Source organism: Equus caballus, chromosome 5 (genome assembly GCF_041296265.1).
Source record: "Equus caballus isolate H_3958 breed thoroughbred chromosome 5, TB-T2T, whole genome shotgun sequence".
In the NCBI taxonomy this organism is placed as follows: Eukaryota; Metazoa; Chordata; class Mammalia; order Perissodactyla; family Equidae; genus Equus; species Equus caballus.
This window is the reverse complement of record NC_091688.1, coordinates 405130-422144: the sequence shown is the minus strand read 5'-3', so window position 1 is coordinate 422144 and position 17015 is coordinate 405130. Positions and strand designations below refer to the sequence as shown.

Sequence of the window (17015 nt, the reverse complement as noted above, 5' to 3'; positions counted from 1 at the left end):
CTTCTAGCAGGTGTCATCCAAAATGCTCTGCTCTTTGAGAACTGGAGAGATTGGATGGGGTGAGGAAAGAAGAAGAGACAACAGAAGGAGGGGGATGAAGATACTGGAATGAGGAAAGCAAGCAAACTACAAAGATTCCATTGGTGCAAAATGTTCCGATTTTCCCTGCTGATAAACCCTGGGCAACACAGCTCACTCCCTCTGGAGCTAGAGCCTCACCTGAGCCTCCTCGCTTTTGGTAACATGGCCGCCGCAGTCAAGGCTGAAGTCTGCAGCCCTGTTGCTGGTTGTTGCTGAAAACCGTGGAAGCTGAGCACCTCCACTCTTCCCAGGTCTAATCAACTCCTGGCCACCGAGGCAACTCCTCTTACCCCAACTAACCACGTATACTCAAGGCACATGAGGCAAGGTTAACTTAACATGAGCACTGGGTCACAATCAGACATTTTATCAGGCGTCGAAACATAAAACAAAGAAATTCTCTGTGCTCCTGAGAGTCTCTGTGTTGCTGCTCTAGCTAAGAGGCAACAGGGCATCAATGGATTGTGAGTCAGAAAACACAAATATTCCATCATGTTCTACCCTGCAGGAAGACCTCAGGCGAGTCATTTAAACCTTTTGGCCTGTTGAGAGTGACAGAGACACAGAGAGAGAGAATGAATTAACATAAAGTCCCACCTGCCTCTAGAATTGTGTAAATCTAGAATAGTAAAACCATGTTAGTGTGAGAAATGTTATAAACTCCAAGTTCCATAAGGCCCCTTAGTAGCTATGGTTTAAAAAAACTGATCAATCTATACTAAAGATGCTATCAACCCAAAAGAAAATAAAGGGAAGAGCCAAACTCTAGCAACCAATCTCCCCAATCTTACTTCACTTTGGTTTCTTTCTTTTTTTTGTTTTTTTGAGGAAGATTAGCCCTGAGCTAACCACTGCCAGTCCTCCTCTTTTTGCTGAGGAAGACTGGCCCTGAGCTAACATCCATGCCCATCTTCCTCTACTTTATACGTGGGATGCCTACCAGAGCATGGTGTGCCAAGCAGTGGCATGTCCGCACCTGGGATGCGAACTGGTGAGCCCCGGGCCACCGAGAAGCGGAATGTGTGCACTTAACCGCTGCGCCACCAGGCCAGCCCCATCGCTTTGGTTTATAACCAGCAGAATTCAAGCACCAGGTAAATTTCTTTATTCTTATTATTAGTTTGCAGGGGCCTCCCACAGATGACAAAACTATGCTAGGTTGTCAGGCACTTCAGTGTGGTCCCTTATGAACAGGCTGGCTTTCTACAGCTACAGCTCGTCGGGGCACCTGGATGTTGATGCTCTTTTCTCGGCCTGCCCAACTAAACAGCTCAGCATCACCCTTGTCTGGCGGGAGACTCCTGTGTCACAGCTCCTCTGTGTCTCCTTTCCCTATCCCTTTACTCCTCTTACACATGAGGAGGTCATTGTTGGCACAGGGGACTAAAAATTATCCATGGAAAAGTTGTTTTCTGACACCCCGCCTCCCCAGCTCCAGGACCAGCCCTATGGTAAGGCTTACACTGAAACAAATCAGAAATATACATTTGTGATCTAAGGAAGCAAGAAATGGCGGTACACAGCTGTACCAATCGTAGGGTACTGGGATACAGGCACGGCCAAGGTCTGCAGCAAGAGAGACACTCGCCAGCAGAAGGGGCGGCTGTCAACTGTAAGTCTGAAACCAGGACTGGGAAAGAATCTAAGGGCATTGACATGTCTATAACATTTGATATCCAATGTTGAGACTAAGTAGAATATAAGCTGGCCTTTGGGAATGGAAGCTCTCTGGGAATCAGAAAGTAAACAGCAGCAGCTATGAGACAGGATTCGGGAAACCAGGAGGAAAGTCTGGATCCTGCTATTAGGAGCTCCCCAAGTTCCAGGGCATTTGGACTCCTGAGTTTCACTGTGAGAGAAACACTAACCGAAGGGATCAAGAATAGAATAGGAAGGGAAAAAGCAAGATCCTGCCTAAATTCTGATGGGTGTTTCTAAACTACTGTATTATCTCAGTGAAAATATAATAGGAATAGCCTCATTTTAAAGTCAATACTACTACAAAAGAGGCAGAATAAAGAAATCTAGCTGACAGGAAGCAGGCTACAGGAAGTAGCCTGGTCATACTGCTAGGCTAGTAGCAGTCACATACTAGCCAGAAAGCAAAGACTGAGCCACACGAAAGCAACTAAGCACTGCCATCGTACCCAGGTCTCTCTGTGACATCAAGAGGGGCCTGGAGGCGATGACAGCAGTTGCAGTTACCCGTGCACTAATCTCTCCAGTTATACATTGTAGTCCGTAGGCACTCATATTCTGGTAAATATCTTCAGACACATGGGCTCTGTTTTAATCTGAGACAACTAATTTATTGAATAGTCATGATAAGCTTGAGCATTGTACATACGTTATACTATTTAATCTCCATAACTCCATAGGCTAGGTAGTAACATCCTTTTCAAAGAAGAAACAGACTTAGGGAGGCTGAGTAAACTCTTCAATGCTATTTAGCTGGTAAATGGTAGAGCTCGTATGTGAACTCATGCCTACGAGATAGGAAACCGAATTCTAGAAGTAAAGAGGACGTGTAGGGCAGCTCTTATAGACAGCAAAGAAAACAAGACACTGACAACGTAAAAATATCTAGATACAAATCTCTCTCTCTTTTTTTCCTAAAGAGTCTGGACCCTAAGTCACTAACTTATAGCATTGGGTAGGGGGAAAAACTTAGAATTGGCAAGAAATATGATGTGGCTTTCACAGAAGACTCAGAAAGAATATACCTCAAGAAGCTGAAGGCACCTAAAGGACACGATCTTTGCTCCATCTCATGCTACTCAACCACGCCTGCCTGACAGAGAGGACCAAGCAAGAACCTGGACCAGAGACGGTGAAACCAGGCAAAGTGAGAAAGCAGGTTTCCTTTTGTTCTCTCTCCATTCTGATTAGGCAAAATTTCACATTACCGGGCTGGGCCAGGCAAGCATGAAGCTGGAGTTTTCGGTCTCGTTTACGAATAGATTAAGAAGAACTTATTAAAAGTGAATCAGGCAGGTTGAAAAAGTTATCAATAATTCTCTGACAAGAAACAGAGTGAGTAGGGGCTGGCCAAGTGGCACAGTGGTTGAGTTTGTGCCCGTCGCTTTGGCAGCTCAGGGTTCATGGATTCAGATCCCGGGTGTGCAGCTATGTACTGCTCATCAAAGCCATGCTGTGGCGGCATCTCACGTATAAAATAGAGAAGACTGGCAACAGATGCTAGCTCAGGGCCAATCTTCCTCACCAAAAAAAACCCCCACACCAGAGTGAGTAATCCAAAGATATGGTGGTACAATTCTCTACCTCGTGATTTACTGTTCTATTTCTAACTGGATACAATAAAGAAGTGATATATTAAGTAGATGGACTTACTTTTTTTGTGCCCACCCTCCCCAATTACACTGTAAGATCAGTGTGGGGAAGAATTATATCTTAAAACACTTTTTTTTTCTTCTTCTTCTTCTTCTCCCCAAAGCCTCCCCAGTACATAGCTGTATATTCTAGCTGTGAGCGCCTCTGGTTGTGCTTGAAACACTTTTGCAATCAAAGACTCATAGAGAATAAGGGACTTGATGATTATTGACTGATAAAAGCATCTCTAACACGAACATTTGTAAAACAGAAATAAATATCCTCCTTTCTATATACTGATACGGAAAAAGGAGGAAGGAATGATCTAGAGAACACCACAGTCCCTAAACAGCACGTCTGGGAGAGCCACGGCTGTTCCCACAGCCTCCCGCCTGCCAGTGCCTCGGACAGCACGCTCCTCCCGACCAGGCACAGGGACACCCCGAGGCCCCGGGCGCCACCTCCCCGGGAGTGGGAAGCGCTGTGGCCGACAGGGCCCGGTCCCACCTGACACGCCCTCACCTTCCACGGGGTTGGTTTTCAGCCTGCTGCACAGATTCGCCACGCCTCCGTAGTGGGCGTGGATCTGGTCTATCGCGTCCCCCGAGCGCAGCTCCATGAGCTTCCTCAGGTCCATCACCGTGCAGCCAAAGTCCCCCTCGCGGCTCTCGCCCGGCGAGTTGGCCGGCAGGGCACGTTCTGCGGGGCTCGTCATGTCGCCGGCTGTCACCGAGCCCTCGGACCGAGAGGACGGGGCTTCCCTCCGGCCGACTAGGCTCTCTGGCCTCCCGGCCTCGCTTCTTCCTACCTCGTGCTTCTCTGGGGCCTGGTCAGGAAACAGATCGACTGGATCTTGTGCAATAAGCTTCAGAGCAGCAGCCTCAAGCCCAGATCCTACTTTGCGTACGAAGCTTGGCAGTGAGAGGAGGAGGAAGATGGGGGAGCCAAGTGGAAGCCGGACCACGCGTCGCGATGATTGGTGTCCCCAGGTGGCGATGGAAGCGGCCGTCCAGGGTAGGTAGGTTCCTAGCTTAGACTGACTTGCCCAGATGGAGGTGTAAACAGGATGTGCATGTTACCATGGAGGCAACCTTAGCAACAACCAGCAACCGCGGTGGTAGAGAGGCGGCAGGAGGAGGAGGAGGAAGAGGAGGGCTCCCTGGATACTGATGACAACTGGATCTCTGGAGCAAAGGTTCAAAGAGAGACAAAAAGAAACCGTCAGAGCAGCCAGGGGGGTCCAGCATCTGCAAGGGCAGAAGGTACGCATTCCAGCACCAGGGCTTAGGGGGCAGCTGGGGCCCGAGCCGGGGAGCTGACTTAGGAGAGACCCCTCCCTCCAAACTCCAACGTAAAGAAGTGATTTCAGATATACCCCAGTCTTCATACCTCACTTCTCCCAAACCAAATCTTACAACTCCCAAAACTTGGAAATAAAAGGCTATGACCTCTAACGGCTCTAAAGCTCCCCCTGTCTGTCTATTTGGGGGACCCCTTACAGAAGCCTTTAGTCTGACCTGACCTCTAAGAGGTGAGAAGAGCTCAGAGACGGGGTCCGGACCTGAATGATCTGGGGGGCAGCCTGCCAGTCGGCCAGCCTCCCCCAGACCCCGCACCCTTCCTCGCTGCCAACCCACACTTACAACCGAACAGGAGAACATGATACAAGCCCAGCATCCAGCCTGCTGCCGCTGTCAACGGTCAGGCAGCAAGTCCAGGTCTCGAAGCCAAGCCCCACCCCCTCCAAAAAGCCTGGCAGGAAGGGGGGAGCCAAATATCGTTTTTACATAAAGAGGACAGAAGGATCTCTGAGGAGGAAGGACAGTGAGTTTGAAGCCTGACTTCAAGTTTCCCTGGGGCAGGGCGGCAGCGATAAGACAGCTCTGAGTCACAAAGAGCCTAGGGCCACAGTAAGCTCGGCAGGGAGCAGTTGGCCTGTGTGTCAGCACCCAACGGAGGGTCTCGAATGAGCACTTCTCCTCTCAGAAAGGCATATGTTACCGCTCATACATGCTGCCTGGGGGCAGGGCGGAGCTACGAGTAGGTGAGGGTATGGAGGGCCAAGGGTGGGAAGAGGGCTTAGTTCTCAATTTCAGAGAGGGCTGCTGTATGTCACGCAGGAGCCATTGCCAGACACCAGCTCTTTAAACGTGAAGGGGCTCTTCCTGAAAGCAGCACCAGGACACGGGAGGCTAAGCCCTGGCAGACAGTCCCCGCTGACTTAACTTCAGTTAGCAGGAGGTGGCAAGGAGCTCTGGTCAGCCTCTCTCTAATGAAGAGATGGCATCCTCGCTTCTACAAGGTGAACAAAGCAGCACAAGAACCATCGGGTAAGGACTTGACTCTTTTATTGATTACTTTTTTCCAAAAATCACATGTGGCTAAAGTTCCTGCTGATTCCACATGATCCCTGTTCTCGGCTGCGATGGAGGTGGTCACACCCCTCCCTCTCCAGATTTGCCCTCTGCTGCGTCCTTCTACCAGATTGTTAGAGCCACTCTGACTTACAAAGGTTTAAGGAGCTGAGTTTTGTTTTGTTGTTGTTGCTACTGATTTTTAAACATCATACTCCCTTTCTTTTTAAATGTCATCAAAGAATCCTGCGGGGAGGCCCACCTGGTGGTGCAGCGGTTAAGTTTCCACGTTCTGCTTCTCGGCGGCCAAGGGTTCACTGGTTCAGATCCCGGGTGTGGACTTGGCGCCACTTGGCATGCCATGCTTTGGTAGGCGTCCCATATATAAAGTAGAGGAAGATGGGCATGGATGTTAGCTCAGGGCCAGTCTTCCTCAGCAAAAGAGGAGGATTGGCCGTAGTTAGCTCAGGGCTAATCTTCCTCAAAAAAAAAAAAGAATCCTGGGGAACAAGGAGGTCTGGAAAGAACCTGAGGCAGCATAGGGGTGGGCAGCACCACAGAATTTTCTCTCCAGTTCAGCTTCTTCTCCAAGCCTGGAAGCAGTGAGAAGGGCTAGAGCAGTGAGAAGCCCATCTTGACCCTTGAGTAGAACTCCTTAACTTTTCAAGAGGATGTTGAGAAGAGTGCTGATAGAGTGCTAATCTGGAAATCAGAAGATTTTACTTTTTCTGTCTCCACCCACTGCAACATTTGTTCCATGAAGGCAGATACTTTCTCTTGTCTTGTTCACTCCTTTATCCCCAGTGCCGAGAAGAGAACCTGCACATAGTGGGCACTCAGCTAAGTTTTTGTTGAATAAGCTGTAGCAGATTCAGAACCAGGTTTACCATCTTCCCAGGTGCCCTTTGGGCAAGTCACTCTGCCTTGTCAGGGCTCAGTTCCTCCCACCTCTACCTGGGGAAAGAATCAGTTCTGCCTTCTCACACCATCCTGAGAAAGTGATAAAGGAATGGGATTAGACAGAAACAGTGCTCGGAAATCTCAGATGAAGGATGCCCGGTGTCCATTATAGGACATGCGAGTGAAGGTAGAAAGCTTACTCTGAGCTTAATGAACTTTTGCTATCTAGCCCTTTGAGCAGAAGAGAATAAGATCCCTGTGCCCCTTCACCTTTCCTTCCTGGGGGGATCTCCCACCCCCAAAAAAGAATGGAGAATTCCAAGGCAGCTTTCCTAGCAATAACCATTAGCTTGAAGATAACCATTAGCAATAACCACTAAGCTATACAGCCTTGGGCCTCTAGAGAAGAAGGGACAGTCTGAGTCAGAATTCCTTACTCTGAACCTCTCCCTCAAGGTAGCAAAGAGGAGAGATGCTTCCATTCATATGGGCAACCAATGAGAAAAGGTCACTTAAGATCAGAACATCTGAGGCACATCAAAAAGAATGAGAGGTTTCTCTGCTTCAGGCTGCTTTAGAGACACACACAGAGGTCAAGCATTAAGCTGCAGGCACAAAGTCTGAGGGGCAGTGCCCAGCTGGGGCCCAGTTCACGGCGGGATCTCCATGAAAGTCTGTCAGGAATTCAGAGGTGTGGTAGGTACCGACACTCCTCTCTGAGCTCTGAGCTCGTAGAACATATGAGCTCTCTGTAGCTGCTGAGCTTGCCTAGCCCCTAACCTTATTAGGCAACTGGCAAAGACTAATGCATCGATGCTCACGTGGCCTCAGTCTCAGACGTCTGGGAGGTCCCTCCTGACTGGTCAGGATTAGTCACTCGGCCTGGGGCATTCTGGGGAAGGTAGGCTCTTGCTCGCTCTGTTTCCAGCACTTTGCCAGCCTAAGGGATGATCGGATGGAAGAGCGAACTTTCTCATCCTTTCCTGCAGGGGCCAGAAATCATATTACTTTACATGATCATTAAATCATTTTAATTTTTTTCCTCCTAAAGTCCTGTAACATCTGTTCTACAATCGTAACGACGTGTGAAAGCACTGTCACACCAATGCTGGGGAGGACAGCTGTGACCCCCACCTTACAGACGAGGATGCTGAAGTCCAAGGAGATAAAAAGTGATCCAGTCTTTGACTGCCTGGGGCTCTTTCTGTTACACCTCCCTCCTTCGCCTCCTTTGCTGACAAACATCTGAGCACCCCTTTACAAGGCAGGCCTCTCTGGGCACAGACAGCACCCATTTCCATATGGAGGGAACGCTCACTGCTACCCTTGCTCTTTCTCTTTCAGAATCAATTCCAGCAATGAAGGTGAGACAGACGCGCTCTCGCCCCCACACGTACCTGGAAAGCAAACCAGCCCACTCTTCCTGATAACTCAGTCCGCAGCTGGACTCACCAGCAAGTTCCAGAAACACAGAGCTGCCAGAGGCAAGAACCTCATGCCCTAAGCCACCAGACCACAAACAATAGTCAGACACTCTGTTTCCTCCCATTTTGTCGAAAAGAATCCATGGAAACTTTTCCGTGGTGCTAAAGAGGAGATATGTCCCCAGATGATGAGGAAAAAGGGTAACTCCCAAGTCGGGGACAAATAGGGAACTTTGAGGACCTGAGAGGAACCCACCCCTGAATGTGCCCTGCCAAAGGCTCCTGCTGGGTCTGGCGCTCGCACAGGCAATGAAGTGTGAGTGGAAACACAAGAGAGGAAACAGGAGGGGCCAGGGGCCAGGGCTCCAGGCTGGCACGGCACTGCAGCCGGACCTGCCTGGAATAATAAGCAGCTGCAGGGGGCGGCTACTCAGTGGAGCAGGCTCTTGTTCCCTGCCCTCTTCACTGGGCTGGGAGCAAGCTGGTAGCACTCACAGACACTCTGGTTAGAGTGCCAGTGTCACTGCCATGCAGGATGTGACAGGTGAAGAAGGGAAGACCTTGGGGGTGCGGGGGAGCAGGCTGGTCCCACCTTAGAATACACCAAACTGAACGACGGAACCTGCTTCAGCACCCCAGCCCCCTAAACAAACACACAAAATCTGTTCTCTTTTCTCTGATACAGAGGCTCCTTCCTCCCAAGCGCGGGTCTGTCTCTCCCTATTTTCAGGAGTGGGGGTAGAGTAGGGGGTGGGAAGGGAGGGAAATAATATCTGCTGAGAACCTACAATGAGCCAGGCACCATAGTAGGCACTTTATGTGAAAATTAGACAAATCATATATATATATATGTATGTATCACACACACACACATATGTATTATATAGTGCCTAGTACAGTGGCTGATATGTAGTGGTTGGTCCATACATAGCCATTATCAATTATTATGTATATTGTTTCACTGAATCCTCACCAACAACCTATAAGGAGAGCATCTCATTTTGTAGCAGGGAAATAGAGATCCCGAGAGCCAGGATTTGTGCCCCAGGCTGAATCCAAAGCCACCCTGCCTCAGGTACAGGGAAGCCTGTAAGAGAACGGAAACCAAGCTATGGATTTACTTCCTAAAGCTTGATGAGAAGGCACACATTAACCTGTCTGTCCCTGGCCCACGGCCCCTCGAGGTTCTGAAACAGGCCAGGGAAGCACCTCCTCACCTCTTCGAACATTATGGGCAGGTGTAGGGATAGACCCCCGCGGATCAGGGCAGACACTGCCCACTTCATCCCCTCCCCCCCATACATCTGTAGCTCCCAGCCAGGACACACCAGGCTCTGGGTTGGCGCGATCCCAGGCATATCCAATTCCCACCAGGAGATCCCGGGACGGGGAAGAGGGCTTCCTCCACTCTATCATCTCATACCCTTGGCCTTGCGATCCATAGAGACTTGGGAGATGCCCAGAGAGGCCCTGTTCTAGCCTCTCTCGTCCTCCAGCAGGGGCACTCTCTCACCATCACCCACAGTTCCTTCAGCTCTACTCCTCCTCTCAGGCACTCCCATGCTGCTAAGAGGGTCATGTCCTGCCCAGAAAGCTGGCAAGCACCTGAACGGGGCAGCCAGCCTCACCTGGAACATCCGGCTGCCCCTTCTCTGAAGGTCTAAACCGCACACAGAGGCCGCTCTGCTCCCTCCTCATTACTGGCCCCTATTTCCAAGACTTTCCAAGACCCAGAGTCTAGCCCTCCCTGGCCAATCCCGCCGCTCAGGTCCAGCAGCCACCCTCGCTGTGGTCCCCGCTTTCCCTTCCCTCCCCAGGGCCGCCTGCCCTAACCGCCTCTCTAACACCTGCTGGCATGCAGGAGCAGACTCAAGCACACATCTTCCCCTTCAGTCTACTGAGGCCTTTGGAAGTGCACAGAAGAAGGTCAGAGGCCGAGGATGTCAGCTAAAGTTCAGGTGGTGGGGAGCACCACCTGACATCTTCAGCAATAGCTATGCCCATGCCAAGAAGGCAAGTGCAGGCTGGGCACCAAAACTAGGCCTCTGTACCGGCCACAGGATGGCACGCTGTGGCCTGTGGTCTTGGTTCTGGAACCTGATCCTGATTCTCAGCCAGCCCCTAGGACTTGGGTTCTGGAGGGTACTTCCGTTCTGAAGAGAGAACATCATGTCTTGGTTAGCAGGCGGTACATATGGGGCTCCCTTGCTCCCCCTCCCCCTCCCTGAGTCTGCTATCCTGTGAGCATCTTCCTCAATTCAGCAGCAGAAATGTAGTGCCAGAATCAAAGCATCCATCTGGAGAAAAAGTATTGCCCTCAACCCCTGGGTCTCAGGGATCCAGGATTCATCCCTGGCTCCTCCAGAGAACCACCTGGTACTTCTTAGCCACACTAAGTCTATGCATACCTGGACCCAGTCACCTACTCCTGGGTGCATCTCCCAAAGAAATTCTCACACGGGTCCAGAAGGGGGCATGTGCCAGGCCATTCACCGGAACATTATTTGTGGTGATAGGGAGAGGAAGGCCACCAGGGATCCCCTCTCCCAGTGATGGACAGGTAAACCATGTGCACTAGATAACAGGGGCTATTATGTAACAGAAACATAGATCAGATGTACACAAGACAAGATGATCTTAAAATCAGTGCTCAGGAGCCGGCCCCGTGGCCGAATGGTTAAGTTTTTGCGCTCCGCTGCGGCATCCCAGGGTTTCACTGGTTTGGATCCTGGGTACGGACATGGCACCGCTCATCAGACCATGCTGAGGTGGCGTCCCACATGCCACAACTAGAAGGACCCCCAGCTAGAATACACAACTATGTACCGGGGGGTTTGGGGAGAAAAAGGAAAACAAAACAAAACAAACAGTGCCCGTGAGGAAAAAGGTGTTTCAATAGCTTTTACACAAATTAAAAACACACATCTAAAGCAATGCTATACATTTTAAGGGACATATTTAAACAAAAGGACACATATTGTCACACTAAAATGCTGCTCACAGGCCAGGAAGGGTACAGACGTGGGATATGGGGAAACAGCAAGCACAGAAGGGCTCTGCACAGACCAGAGATGACAACGGGCCAAGCAGCCACAGGGTGATGGACTCAACCCTGCACCCCAGGTCCAAAACAGAAAATAAAACAGACCATGACGCTGAAACCTTTCAGACCTGGAGGGGCTCTACTGTCTAAGATATGCTGTGACAACGATGACAAAACTTATCAGTTCTGGCCAGACGCCTTCAGGGGGCAAAGAGAAGGTAGGGCCCATATATAGCACACTTTCTCCAAACAGTCACACCAAGAATTGACTCAAGGTTGACAGTCTGTACCCGATCATCTGGCCTGTTGATCCACCCATGTCCGAGACCCCAGGAAACATCAAGTTGAAGACAGGAAGCTTCATGGCGTGGGTCAGGACACTGAAGCAGGAATGTGCCTGAGAGGGCAATGTCACCCCCTGGCTCCATCCTAAAATAGCATCAATATATCAGGACGAAAAAGGGCAGTCCTTTGGGCCCAGAGCCATGGGGAACGTACCCTCTTCCAAATACTCTGAGTCATTCTGGCCTGGGTCACCTCTGTGGCCTCCTGTGACTCAGGGTGTGGGGGCGTGTTCACAGCAAGCGAGAGCTGAAAAAAATGTGGAGGATGAAAGAGCAATGCAGACCATTTCCTTCGGCTGATGGAGGGGGACGAGAGCAGACTTCAGCAGGAGTGACAGTGCCATTAGAAGGCCTGTCGTTTACTGGAAGGGGTGCTGGCAGCGACCTTCAGGACGTGGGTTAGCAAGGGTCTCTGCCCTCACACTAAATAGGGGCAGCTCCTTGGCACGGGGGCAGGAAGCTGTCAGGCCAGCAGACAGGACGTAGGCCTTGGGCAGTAGCATTCAAATATCCAGTATGGACACTCTTGGACAACAGAGATTGCCTTTCTTGGGTCTGCTGTGGTTTTTCCACATTTTGGTTCCAAGGGAATAAAGGGGCTTTTTAGCAGCTAGATTGGATCCTGTGTTATTTTTAGAAACAAATTTCAGCAGCATCATGCCATGCTCATGGAGAGGGAGAGGAGGGCCAATCTCTCTTGGCTGTTGGAGTCAGGAGTTCATTGCTCCCAGGCCTCAGGTTCTGGAGAAGCCCTCGGGGGTGAGGGGAAAGCCACCTGGCCTCCGACTGAGGCTACATCTCATCCAACAAAAGAAGTGTGGTGGGCAGCTGCTCTGTCCCCAGGGATCCAGCAGCAGAGAAAGCAAAATAACATCCCTATGTGACGCAGACACTAGTCAGCGCGCCACACACTGGACGTCAGGCCTGGCTGAGACCCCATCACTCCCTCCACTCCACAACAGTCCCCTGCCCAGAGTACAGAGCCATCCCCCTTCTTTGCCTATTTCCACCTTCTTCAGCCCAATTGTTTCCTGGAAGTCCCAGACAAGCGGGCATGGGCTCCACGCTGAGCAGACAGCATCCGTTAGGCAGGAGAACCGGCACACTCCCCGAGATCCACGTCTCACCACCCCAGTGTCACTCATGCTGGCTCATGCGGCGCAGACAGAAGCCGCTGAGTCAGCTGGGGCTTCAGAAAGCCGGTTGATTATACTCCCTTGCACCTGCGCCGTGCTTTAGCGCCATGGTTCTCAAACTTATATGAGCACCAGGATCCCAGGGCAGGATAAATAGGGTAAAACCTGCTGCTGGGCCTGCTCCCAGTGTGTCTGATTCAGGAGGGCAGGGGCAGGGCCAGGGCCTGGGAACGTGTATTTCGAACAAGCTCCCTGGCAGGAGGATGCTGAGCCGCTGGTCTGGGGACTGCACTTTGAGAGCACTGCAGAGGCTGGGAAGTGTCTCTGTAGACACCACCACGAGACTCTCCAACGACACCAGGTTCCTGCAGTTTGAGACCCTCCGACGGGTGGGTCAGAACGTAGCCCTCGGATCCGGGCTGTAGGGGAGGCAAGGAGGGTCTCGTCACACATCTCCTGCCTTTCCCTCTCCCTCCTCTGGTCCTTCCAGGATGCTGATCTCTGCTTCTGTTCATCCCAGGGCAGCCCCCTTCCCCAGGGAGACCCATGATCTTCCCATGGGAAGCCCCTCTTCTGTGAGTCCTTAAGAAAAAACACTTAGAGGACTTCCCTGAACAGGCTGCAAGAGAAGCCAAGATTTATTCAGAAAGTTGAAACAAGCCACATTGTGACATTCACACCCCTTCCGGGCCAGGCGGAGCTCAGCACCCTGTGCACTCCTGTCCCTCGCTCCGTAGGACATGACAGGCGGCGGGGAAGCCCGGGAACAACACACCCACCACTCCCTTCGGGCTCCCCAAATATTACTGCCTCGTCTGGACCCCAGGCTGCCTTTCCCCTGCCTCGCCCATGGCCCCACAGAAGGGTGGGCCCCTGGTCCCGACACACCTCTCAGGGTCACACGGTTCTGGGGCCCAGGCAGGTCAGGCGTGGCTGGGGGAGCAGCAGCAGCTGCTGTTTTCCAGGTGGGGCGACAGGCTGCTATCAACACTTGTCTTAGGTTGCTATGGTAAAGTGAGTGCGCAGCCTGGCTACGGTGAAGCTATTTATGTGCCTGTAATGGCAGAGTGGGCTGTTTTTTATTATTTTACTTTTAAAGTTTTCCTTTCCCAGCCCCCAAAACAGCTTTAAAAAAAAGGGCCACCACAACTTTCTCAGGCACGAAAAGAGGATAGCCAGAAAATAGATCTTAGGACTTGAGCCAGCAAGGAGAAAACTGAAGTAAGGAAATATGGGCAAGTTCCTTTAAAGAAGGGAATGTGTGGCTTCTTGCCCATACATGCCTCGGCCATGTCTCATCAGAGAGAAAGGCCAAAACTCAGGGTCTCCTCATGTTTGCAACACTTACACTATTAAGAGAAGACAAGGCCACTTTGTCTTCTTTCTTCCTGTCAAGCCAGGCTCTAGTCAGCAGCATTCCTTGCAGCCCCCCGCTCCCCACCAGCCTCCACTGGCTGCCAGCGTCATCAGGATGAAGATACTGAGGATTTCGCCAGGTGTCAGAGGAAGAAAGCTTCAAAGCACGCCCCACCCATGGGTGCAGTGCCACCCAACATGGAGCCTGGCCACGCCCAGCTGGAGGCCTGCAGGGAATGATCTCCAGAGGTGCCTCTAAAAGGACACGTCTCCTCCACTGTACAGAGGACTTCCCTCCACTTCTCAGCACTCAGGGAGCTCTGGAGGGAAGGGACGGTCCTGCGGGAGATCTGAGGTTTGAGTCAGGTGCTGAGGACCCCTAGCCAGCACCCCTAGCAAGCATTCAAGCTTCAGACATTGAAGGGTGATGCAAAGCAAGGTTGGGGCCAGCCCGGTGGCACAGTGGTTAAGTTCACGTGCTCCACTTCAGCGGCATGGGATTCACAGGTTTGGATCCCAGGTGCAAACCTAAAGATCATTCATCAAGCCGTTTGCTGTGGCGGCATCCCACACACAAAATAGAGGAAGATTGGCACAGATGTCAGCTCAGCGACAAGCTTCCTCACACACGCACACACACAAAAGTAAGGTTGATTCCTCCTCGGACACATATGTCTCCAGGGCACCAGGCACATGGGAAAGGTTTTTGGCAGAGAGATAGGGAGTAATCAGAGATCAGCCACTAAATAAGAAAAAAGAAATGGGCTATGGATCATAGGCAACTCAAGATGGGCAGGAGAGTGGAAGGAACTAGTCCATGTGGTAATCACGCACACACAACTAAGCTGAAAGTGTGTACTGCCTTGATAAATACGCTACAGGTTGCCGATCACTAAATGAGATCTAAGTAAGAGAAATAGAGTCACCTTCCAGAAACAGCTGGTTGGAACACAAAAGATGCTACAGGATTTTATCCTCCCTCTCTCCACCTTATTCTAGCTCCTTTTGGATTGGTGTACCCTTAGTAGGAGAAAATCCCACTGCTGATGGGCATATTCATCAGGTAAAAGTAAAGTTTGGGCAGAGTTCAGAGCAAACCACACAGCCTGTTCCCATTCCTTCCATCTCAGGCTGTAGCTGAGTATCCTGCACACGCCACCACGGCTCAGAAAGGATACTGATGACAGGGAGGACAGAGGCAGGAGAAGGGGAAGCTGCTGCTGATTCCACCAGGAAGCACCCTCTGCTGCACCCGGAGAGGCCACAGTCCTAAGCGACAACCTGGGCAGCTGATGAAGTCTTGCTAGGAAAATCAGAACTTGGGATAGAAATCAGTCTTGGCAGCACTTGAGGTCAAAAAAGCAGAGCAGCCATGGTTTCTAAGGCTGTCAGACCAACTGTCATCAGCATCCCACTGTTCCATAGGGCAGGAAGGGAGAAGGGAGGAGGCGAGGAAAGGGTCCTGGACAACTGGAGCAGACTGACAGAAAGGACCACATGTGAGGCAGCGTCCAAGACACTGTGTGTCTGTTCCTAAGTCTCAGGGTATTAACTCAAGCAGAGCGGCCATTACTTGGGATTTCATTAAAAGATAAAGAGAAGGAGACATATCTCAGAACCCCTCAGGCAGACTAAGCTTCCAAAAGTCATATGCTAGAAAAACATCTATTCAAAAGGGCTCAGATCCCTGGTGATGGACACAGAGCCCATTCTTGAGACCAAGCGCAGGGAAAGACGTGACTCAGCCCCAGCTGGTCACCTCGATGGAAATTCCAGGCGAGGGAAAGCGGAGGGTACTGTGGATTCTTCTTCCAAATGAACAGAAAGGCTGAATCACCTCTCTCTCCCAACGTCTGCCCCAGCGCCTGACCGAATGTGTGGACTTAATGAACGAACCACCCTTCTCTGCTCCAGTGCACTTCCACTTCCAAGGGAAGAAGAGGTTTGGAAGTCCCAGAAGGGGACTCGGTCTTCAGAGACAGTCAGTCATCTACAGTCCGAAGAACCACTCCTGCAGCACTTGCCCGTCTCCCCCTCCTCCCGCCTGGGGCCCTGAAGTTGGTGGACCGTCTGGCTTGGAGGCACAGCTCCCTTGTTCTCCATGACACAATCACAAGGCTTTTCTGGTGCAGGTGGAGGGGCAGAAGCCATCGCTGTGGGAATCGTCTACTGCCCAGGGAGAAGCAAAGGTAAACACAAAGAATTTAAGTTCTCCCAACACCCATTTGATTCTGAACTCCCACACCCAGCGTTTTAAACACCACTGTAGCACCTCCGAGGAAAGACCTGGGAGGAGAACAATGGTGATGGGGGGTCTGTAGGAAGTGGCAAAAAAGGATGTTTCCTGGATTATTTCTAAAGCACTGAGCTGTCAGAAATCATGGGAAAAAACTTGTACCAAACCCTTTCCACCTCCTCATTTTTCTTTCTATATCTCATTGCCAAGCTTCTCATTTTGTTTTTTCATATCTATGTATATCCCTTTCCCCATCTCTCCCTCTCTCCTTGTCTTCCTCTCTTCCTCCCTCCTTCCTTCTCTCTTTATCTCCCTCCTCCCCGTCTATCTATCTCCATCTCAAAAATCTCTCTTCTCCACATCTCCAGGGACAGCCTAATTGGATGGAATTCCATTCTCCTTACCTGGGTAATTTCTGAAAACGATCAGCCCTGTCTAATTCACCTTGGCTCAAAAAGTAGGAGAATGGATGTGTTGAGAAGCAAGTTGGGCACTCATAGGCTGCCACAGCTAGCACAAACACAGGGCCAGTCAGCGTCACTGGGGTCATGGATGATGGGCCAAAGGCAGACAGGACAAACTCTATGAGCCAATCTGCATTCTCCCAAATCCACATGGAGCATGCCCGGCTAAGACAAATGTGTAGCATCTACCTATGCTTGAAGTAGAGGCAAACCGGTAACACTGAGGACTCGGCAGTGAGGAGCCCTAATAGAGATGGGGAAAGAGGAAGGATATGAGAATATTCCTGTGGATTAAAAACTAAAGTCAGGATTTAGTATGTTCAGCCAAGTTGCCAATCCAGCACAAA

General features: G+C 50.9%; 1 protein-coding gene and 1 long non-coding RNA gene across 6 annotated transcripts in view; one reads left to right on the top strand and one right to left on the bottom strand.

Annotated features, from left to right (window-relative positions):
• ATP2B4 (ATPase plasma membrane Ca2+ transporting 4) overlaps nucleotides 1-17015 on the bottom strand; it is a 97479-nt gene that overhangs the window by 50940 nt on the left and 29524 nt on the right. For all 5 annotated transcript variants that reach the window (XM_001488326.5, XM_005609576.4, XM_001488283.5 and 2 more), the window contains exon 2: nucleotides 3934-4595. In XM_001488326.5, the coding sequence (XP_001488376.1) occupies nucleotides 3934-4126 (193 nt within the window). In that variant the 5' untranslated portion in view covers nucleotides 4127-4595. The remainder of the gene's footprint in view (nucleotides 1-3933; nucleotides 4596-17015) is intronic.
• Nucleotides 4445-12089, top strand: LOC102148786 (uncharacterized). The gene is made up of 3 exons (XR_290210.4): nucleotides 4445-4673; nucleotides 5532-5741; nucleotides 8010-12089. It is a non-coding gene; the product is annotated as an uncharacterized lncRNA (long non-coding RNA).